General features: G+C 42.7%; 1 protein-coding gene across 1 annotated transcript in view; it reads left to right on the forward strand.

Moving 5' to 3' along the window:
• The window catches only part of LOC129010674 (uncharacterized), an 89,074-nt gene extending 84,427 nt beyond the window's left edge, over positions 1-4,647 (forward strand). Inside the window, exon 3 of the mRNA XM_054445207.1 lies at positions 4,440-4,647. Coding sequence (XP_054301182.1) covers positions 4,440-4,647 — 208 coding nt within the window. The remainder of the gene's footprint in view (positions 1-4,439) is intronic.
• Positions 4,648-8,630: the final 3,983 nt, after the last annotated feature.

Below are 8,630 nucleotides of genomic sequence, written 5' to 3' on the forward strand. Positions count from 1 at the left end.
CTTACAGAAAAATAAAAAAAAAAGACAAATGCAATGGAAAGCCATCGGTATGTTTTACACAGGGAAGTGTCATGATTAACATTACTAAAATATTACCCTGACTTCTAGCATAGAGTGGATAAGAAGAAACAAGACTACAAATGGGAACAGGACAAGTTGCATAATTTGTGAGTTCTAGCACAAAATGAAAATGTGCTCCCCTTGATCAAAAATTATTAAAAATTCAAGACAACAACAGCAGAGCATTAAACAAAACTCAGGGCTCTTTTAAGTGCAGGGCTGGGGTGACTGCACAGGTCTCATGCCCATGGGGTTGTTCTGAATAGGTAGCTCAGTTAAGAGGCTCATAGAGAAATCTAGAAAAGAGATGTTAGTGACTTAGGCTATCTTGTTGGCAATGAAAATGAAGAGAAGTGCATGGATTTAAGACACATTTTAGTGAAAGAATAGACAGGTTTTTTAAATTCATGAAATGGTGACATGTCCTGAGAAAAGGAAGAGTCAGTGATGACGTTCCATGTTTCTGTGGCCCGGCTTTGGGTGTTTATGCATTGGGAGAAGTAGGCACCTTTGCCAGTCTTTACAGACTGGCTTTGGCAGGAAGAGCCCTTCATCTGTCAGCTCATCTAGAGATTCGAGGTAGGTTAGCTGGCAGGGACCACGAGCAAGCTTGCTTTTGGAGTTCTTGGGCAGGCTGGCCCAGTGTCTGGGTCAGTGGGCAGGTAGGCCTGGAGCTTGTATCCACAGGGGCTGGCTCGGTGTTGGAATTTTCTGGGTCTGGTGCTGGGTGGTGAAGTTGGGTACTCATTTCACTCTTTTTTCCCCATGAGAAGGGTACGTCTCTCTGAGCTGCACTACATGGGCTTGGAGGAGGGGGTGACATGGGTAATGTGAAATTGTGTCCCCTACTATATTCAGTGTTTCTTTTCTTATTTCTGTGTTCAACTGAGGTGATATAATCTCTCACCTGGAATCCTTAGCTCTCATGAAGGTACAGCCTGCATGGATGCTTATTCAAACTGGTGCTTCCGTTAGGGGATGAGCACCAAAAACTCCTATGCTGCCATCTGATTGAGGTCATTTTCTTTAGAATCTTATTTGTATGTGGAAGCGGTGGTGAAGGGCTGAAGAATTTCCCACTGGCCATTCTTACTTTCTCTATTGACATATAAGGCGAAGTCTTCAGCTGAAAAGATAACCAAGAATACCTTAGGATGAAGTTTGAGGAGACAAAACAGGTGTGAAATAATCATCTTGGGATAGAAAACCAAGCCTATTAGAAAAACACAATAGATTGCTCTTGTTATTGAACAATCAACTTGTTATTGAATTTGACTTTTTAAAAGAAAATGCACTTAAAATAAAAATAGTCTTACTGCAGCACTATTCACAATAGCAAAGATATGGAATCAACCTAAGCATCCATCTATGGATGACTGGATAAAGAAAATGTGGTGTGGTGTGGTGTGTGTGTGTGTGCGTGTGTGTCTGTGTGTGTATAATGAAATACAATTGAGCTGTAAGAAAGAATGAAATCATGTCTTTTGCAGCAACATGGACAAACTGAAGGCCAGTATCTTAAGTGAAAAACTCAGAAACAGAAAAATCAAATACTGCATGTTCTCACTTATAAGTGGGAGCTAAATAGTGTGTATATATGGACAACAGAGTGGAGTAATAGACACTGGAGACTCAGAAGGGTGGGAGAGTGGGAGAGGGTGAGGGATAAGAAATTACTTAATGGCTATAATGTCCATTATTCAAGTAATGGTTATAATAAAAGCCCAGACTTCACCACTATAAAATAAGTTTACATAACAAAACTGCATTCACACTCCTTAACATTATTACAAATACAAAAGACGAAAAAAAAAGTAAAATAAAAAGTCAATTTGATCATGTAATTTTTCTGTGCAATATTCACTGGCAAGGAGAACATAAACGGTTTAATCCATACTGGATTAGAGTTTTAGTAAGCTGGTACATAAGGGAAAAGTGGCAAAAGGGAGTTAAAAATAATTGTGAAAGATAATTCATAAAGAAGGACCACATCATCTAAGATAGAGAAGGAGGAAATTGAAGCGTGGAGGGGGCTGAAGGTAACTGCAAAAAATGGTAGATTGGCTCATTGACATCAAAGGGTGACGCATCTAAGACATATGGGTGGAAAGCTAAATGGTAGTCGTGAGAGAAGGGAACATCTGCGATCAAAGTTTTAGGGATGGGCATTTTTGCGTAAACAAGTGAAGAATGAGCTCTTTGAAGAAAGTGGCCAAAGTGGACCAGAAGGGAATTATTGGAGGGAAAAGCTCAAGAAACTGAGAAGCCAGACTGCTGAGTGAGTCATCTATATTGATGTTGGAGTCATTGTGCATGATGAGAGCTAACCGGAAGTTAACATCTTCAATAAATGAGGGGTGACAAATGGGAGACCGGTAGATAACAGCCACGATAAAGGAGTTGGGTATTTTTTCCAGTTGGCGTGAAACTAGAAGAAGCAGGAGATTTACAAATGAAATAATGGTGTGGAGACAGCAATGGTGTTTGCAAAGATGCCTATGGTGGTTGCAAGGATGCCTTTAGTACTCCTGAGAGGAAAACAACCTTCATGTGAGAGGGCCACAGGGAGGCTGAGCCCATAGACGAGATCCAGAATTTAACAAAGGCAAGGGGCTTCAAGGACTTTCAGGGGAGAGATTTGGGATATAGGTTTGTTTGCTGATCAAATTGTGGGAATTCAAGAGGGCACAGTGTGATGGTAATGATGGTAACTGACATGGTGGCTAACGCAGGACATTCAGCTTTTGTGACCGCCTCTTGCATTCTTTCCTTGATGGTATATCAGTGGTGAGTGTGGTGATGACCATAGTAAAGAGTGTGTCTCCTCATATTAATATTGGCTCTCTTCCCAATTAGATTCCAATAAAGCAGCTAATAATCCTAAAGCAGAGGGGACACTCTATTTAGAAGGTTTGATTATTCCCAGAATCCTGGATAAGGTGCTTATCTAGGACAACACTGGACCTCCCATAGTGACAGAGGCTTTTATCTTCCTTTCTCAGTGCTTCGGTGGCTAGTGTCTCCTAGACTTCTGAGGAGCATTTGGTTCAACCAAAGTGTATTTTCAAATCTATTCCTAAAACAACTTTGAAGACTCCAAGTTATGACTTTATAATCTGATAGAAACAAAACAAATTTGATTATTTTCTGAGTTAGAGTACACCTTTGAACCTGTACATTATCTCACAGAAAGAAGGTAAATCTGTACTAACCCAAAGCAAAATTCAATATGCAGATAAAATGCTGGTGAAATGCTATTTTGCATAGATCTAAATAGTGTAATTTGCCAGTTTTGTGAGTCAGGCAGATGCAGTTCATTTTGAAGCAGGCTTTGGGTCTTTTCACATGATTTGGCTATTCTTAGATTTCTGAGTCATTCTGTCCTCCATGCTAGTCATTTTTCAATTCCATATTCTCTATTCATGAGGGAGATACAGATACAACATTAACGTATCCAAATTTGGCTATGTAGCTTAATACTCCGAGCAAACAGGCTATATATTCATTTCTATTCTTAGCAATACCTTGGGACAAGTTGAATGTAAATAAAATATTTGGGCAATACACTGTAACACTGTAGATTTCTGGTAAGTGATGCCAGGAAACCTTGGCACGCACATTATTGCATAATTGTTTTGATTCTATTTGACTATCCTCTTAACAACTAAAATCCCAAAGCAATAGGAATACTTACAAAAGGAACAGAAATGTGGATAACATGGGATGAGCCAAAAGACTCTGCCAATGTTTTATCCAACAGAAACAGCATCTCTTAAAGACTAATGCAGGCAGTACATTGATACCCATAATAATAAATTTACAGAAAATGAAATTTCCTTTAACAAACTGAGGATAGTAATAAAATCTTCATCCAAGGTATCATTAGGAAAGCTCAGAAGCACAGGTACAAATAGGATTTTCAGGGCACCGAGGAGTGTAATTGGGTTGGTGAATTCAGCAGAGAAGAATGGAGAGTATCCACCAGATGAGTTAAGGATCCTGATGTTTCACTGGAGAGGAGCCTCTCTGATCCTCACCTGATGAAATCAAGTGTTCACCAAACTGATGCTCCTTGAGGATACAGGTTGTGCCTTCCTTGTCTTTGTGACCCTATTGCCCATCAGAATGCCTGGCATATAGTGGACATTCAAGGAATACCTGTTGAACTGAAAGAAACTTCATTGGGAGGGTAAAGCAGATCTGACACTTACCCTTCCACTCAGAAAAGCCAGCGTATCATTGAAAGCACCTCGTTCCCTCCAGCCAGCCTTCAGCACTGCACCTCACATCAACCACTCTGAAAATTACAGTGGAGACAAAGAATTGAGCCTGTCCAATTTTTCACTTCTTCCTTCATTTTATTTTTCTTTTTCTATCAGGAAACTTCAGGCTACCATACCTGTTTCAACTGCAGGAGAATCTCAGCTCTGGAGAGCTGACCCTCCAGGTGAAGCATTAGGCTTTGACACAATTTGTCTGGTACAGGCTGTAGATCTGGTTTGGGCCCCAGACTATCTTCCGTGTCCTCAAGAATCAAAACCAATTTGGAATAACTCCTGGCCCACTCAGCCAGCACCTTTCCGGTAAAGTGAAACAAGTAGATATTGGAGACCAACATGTAGCACGTGTCTGCAGTTTTTGCTGTTTGTACTCAATGTGTAGTACTATTAAGAAGCTTCATATTACGATCTTCCTACTTTTATGAATGTTTGAGATAATTTTCATTTGTACTTAATGTAATTATTTTTTTCCAGGAAGCCGGAAGAACGAAGTGCCACACATATCATCAGAGAGAATTCCAAGAAAGAGGGAATGGTCTATAGTGTCTCAAGCCACAGTGAGTTTGAAATAAATTCACAAGAGTATCCCCTGGAGCTAGTGATGTGGCCAATGGCATCCTTAGCAAGAGCAAGCTCTTTGTGCTGCTGGGAACAGAAGCCAATGTTCTGGGGGTCGTGAAATGGAGACTGAAGTTCAGGCTATATTTTCAAGGAGCTTGATTAAAAAGAGGAGATAGCGGGATTGAACCTACAGTAGGAACTTAAGTAATGAAAGGTTTTTTTAGATGAGACAGACTGAAACATATTTAAAAGCTGTAAGAAAAGATTCAGTTTCTGCTAACTCCATATGTGGATAAAGAGTAAAGCGGGGCCATGGACAGGCCAGGCCCTGAGGTGAGCCCGAGACCCAGAAAATAGTCAGCAGAGTGAGGGTGAGACTGGCCTCTGGGCTGCAGAACAAAGGAAAGAGTCCTCCAAGAGGGGAGAGAACTAAAAGGCAGGTGGAGTTTTCAACTGTCAGGTATCTAAAGGGAGACCCTCAATTGGAGGCGATAGGAAACAAAAACAAACAAGAGTAAATAAAGCTATTATGAAAGGCCTCAAAGTGAACCCTAGGAGGTAGATCCTGAAGTTGCTTATGCATTGAGAACGTAGCCACCACTTTTCCTATAGAGCTTCTGTTGCCCACAGAGAAGAAACAATTAAGGGTGCCAGTCTGCCTGGGTAAACAGAGATGTTGAAGGTATTGGAGAAAGAGTTTGTAACAGATAGAATAAGGTCCCTGAGGTCATGGGGGTGGGTTCGCATCCTGACCACAGGTTTGTAATTAACTTCATTAACATCATACATACTATACACAGGATTCTGAGCCAAGAAAGAGGGTAACTTGAAGGCATTTTGTATATGCATATTTACATATCTGGGTGGAAATTTAGTTTGCTTTAAGAGTCTGAGGGGAAAATACATATACGCATTAAAAAGTTTGCATATTGTGTTTTAAAAAAATCCCCAAAAGTCTTAAGCCTTCCAAAAACTATGGTCAAATAGACTTAATATAATATTTGTATTTAAATGACCTTGAATAGTTTTTAAATGGTTATTATTCTTTTCAACTGAAAAGACACTTTTTAACCCGGCTTTCTCTGTACCAGTCTCTCAAAGTACTCCTCTTAATTTCAGTTTAATGAAACTCTCTACACTTATGGGTTTGTGTTTTCTTTGGATTTCAGTTAATCCTTCAAGAACAGTGTTAACTTTCTCAGGCTACTGGAACTCCACTTTTTGGAACTGTTATGTTTACTGTTGGGGAGTGACTTTGGCACCAAGAGAACTTGGCTCAGTAAGTATTTTCAACAAAATTACTAATATTATAAATTTTATATTTATGAATTATATTTTATTATTCCATTGTGTTTCTCTGAGAAGTCCTGATACATTGTTATGCCTGTTTAGAATCACTGGTTCCGTCAAATCCGGCATTATTTGAAATTAAAATCTTTTATAATGATGCAACCATTTGGCTTGATGAAGTTAAATACCTGGACTCAAAAAGAAAATAAACTGAGTGAAGAGAACAAAAGCAACAAAGAAATAAAAATTGTACCAAGGGTATTTTCTTTCCTTTTCCTTTCCTTCTTTTTGGGTAAAAAGTAATAAAAAGCAGGAAATTTTTCTTAAAAACTGTCTTTTAATGGATCCTTTGTTATGGGATGCTCATTTACCTACGTTATTACATTTTTGGAAGTAGTTATTTACTAAGTGAAATTAGAAGCTAAAATATTTAATCAGACTTTGAAATTAGTTATTTACTAAGTGAAGTTAATAAGCTAAAATATTTAATCTGACTTTGAAATTAGCTTTTCAAAATCATAAAGTTTTTTTTTCAAAATTTGTATCAGGACCTTCTAAGAGTCTCCCATATTTGCCAATGTCATTCTGCTTGCTATCTCTCTAGAATAAGACAGCAGAGTTTGCTCACTTTGTAAACATCTGTTATGAGATTCTTTGGGGTGTTACTTCACCAGCTGGAAACCTCTGTAGCTGGCAGGGCCTTCTGCCTGAGTATTGCTGGGTCTCGCTGGGCTCCTTCCGCCCACTCTGCCTGGCAGGCTGCACTCAGCTTGCACTACTGGCCTGAATTCCACACCTGCCAAGGGTGAGCCAGGCATGGAGCGGCAAGGGGTATGTGGGTGAGTGAGCACGGGTCCGGCCACTGCGCACAGCCAGGCATGCTGGCTGCTGCGGAGGGGTGGGCAGCTCCAGGTGCCAGCACAGGTGCTGGCTCACTGATAGGCTGTGGCTGGACCAGATGTACCACATGTGGCTCCCACTGTGGGCACCTGCATCTGGACAAGGGGAACACAATGTTGCCTGGAAGCTTGGAGACATCAGGAACTGCAGAGCCCCAAAGAGGGTGCCACAGCCCTGGCTCCGGGAGCCCTTAGGTCTGGGCTCCCCAGAGGGCTGCAGCTCTTGTCTCCTTCTCATCACCTGCAAATTGGTGAGCTGGGGGGCATGTTTAAGCCCTGTTTGAGTTACAGCTCTTTCAGTCCTGCCCATTTGGTAGGTCCCAAGTTCTTGTCCCGCATCCAGGAAGAATGAGGTATGTGGACAACTGGAGGGTGAGCAAGGCGGAGAGGAGCTTCATTGTGCACAGGACAGTTCGCAGGAGACCCAAAGTGGGTAGCTCCTTTCAGCAGGCAGGTTGTCCCAACAAGTACCCAGCTCTCAGCAATCAGTGGAGAAGAGACCGCAGTGGGTAGCTGTTTTCTGCAGGCAGATCATCCCAACAGTCAAAGAGACCTAAAATGGGTAGCTCGTTTTTGCAGCTGGTAGTCCTGACATCTCTCTGAGTTTGGCTGAGTCTGGGTTTTTTTAATGGGCTCAGAACGGAGGAAGTGCATGTCGATTGGTTCATGGGTGGCCATGGGCGGCTGGGAAAAAGCACCATAAGTTCTCACTATGGGCTGCAGCCTCCTCCTGGAGCTGGCAGCCCAGCCCCCAGGCTTCAGGCCATCCCTGGCTTGAGGGTGGGGTTTCACCAGGAACTCACCCCTTTCTACCCAGGAGTCTGTGTGCCTCCTGTTGTCCACCATGCCCAGGCTGTTCATACAGAGGAGCACCTGCAGGCCTGCGCCGAGCCGCCCTCAACCCCCAACTTGGCCTCCCTCCCATGCTTGTTAGTGCCCAAAGTCCGGAGGGGGCCAAGGCAGCAGGGGGCTGGTGTGTCAGCTCCACCCCAAGTGTGTGCATAGCCAGCAGGGTTGCAACAGTGCTCAGGCTCAGCCACTATTTCATTCTGTCCTGGAGCCGGTGCCAGGGAGCAGGAGCAGGTACCTCCAAGCCTGCCTAGGAAAGAGGGCTTCCTGGCCCCTAAGAATGCAGGGATGACTGGGTCCAGAGCCACAGCTGAGCAGCTGCAATTGTGCCTGGGAGTGTGGGGCTCCCACACTGCCAATTGGGTAGGGGGTAGGGTTCCACCTATTCCCGGCCCTGCCAGCTCCACAGAGCATGCAGCCCCAGCCATGCCTCCCCCTGCTGTAGTCCACGTTTTTGCAGAGGCCACTCTGGACGGGACACCGCTACCATCACTTTGACCTACATATGTGTGGAAAACATGTTATGTATTCATTTTGTATTATTTCCAAAAATATTTTTATTATTTTGTCTTAAAGTTTCAATAGGATCTGAAAAGAGATAGTTAAGAATTTGGATTTTTGGGCTGGGCGCGGTGGCTCACGCCTGTAATCCCAGCACTTTGGGAGGCCGAGGCGGGCGGATCACGAGGTC

This window comes from Pongo pygmaeus, chromosome 10, assembly GCF_028885625.2.
Source record: "Pongo pygmaeus isolate AG05252 chromosome 10, NHGRI_mPonPyg2-v2.0_pri, whole genome shotgun sequence".
Classification (NCBI taxonomy): domain Eukaryota; kingdom Metazoa; phylum Chordata; class Mammalia; order Primates; family Hominidae; genus Pongo; species Pongo pygmaeus.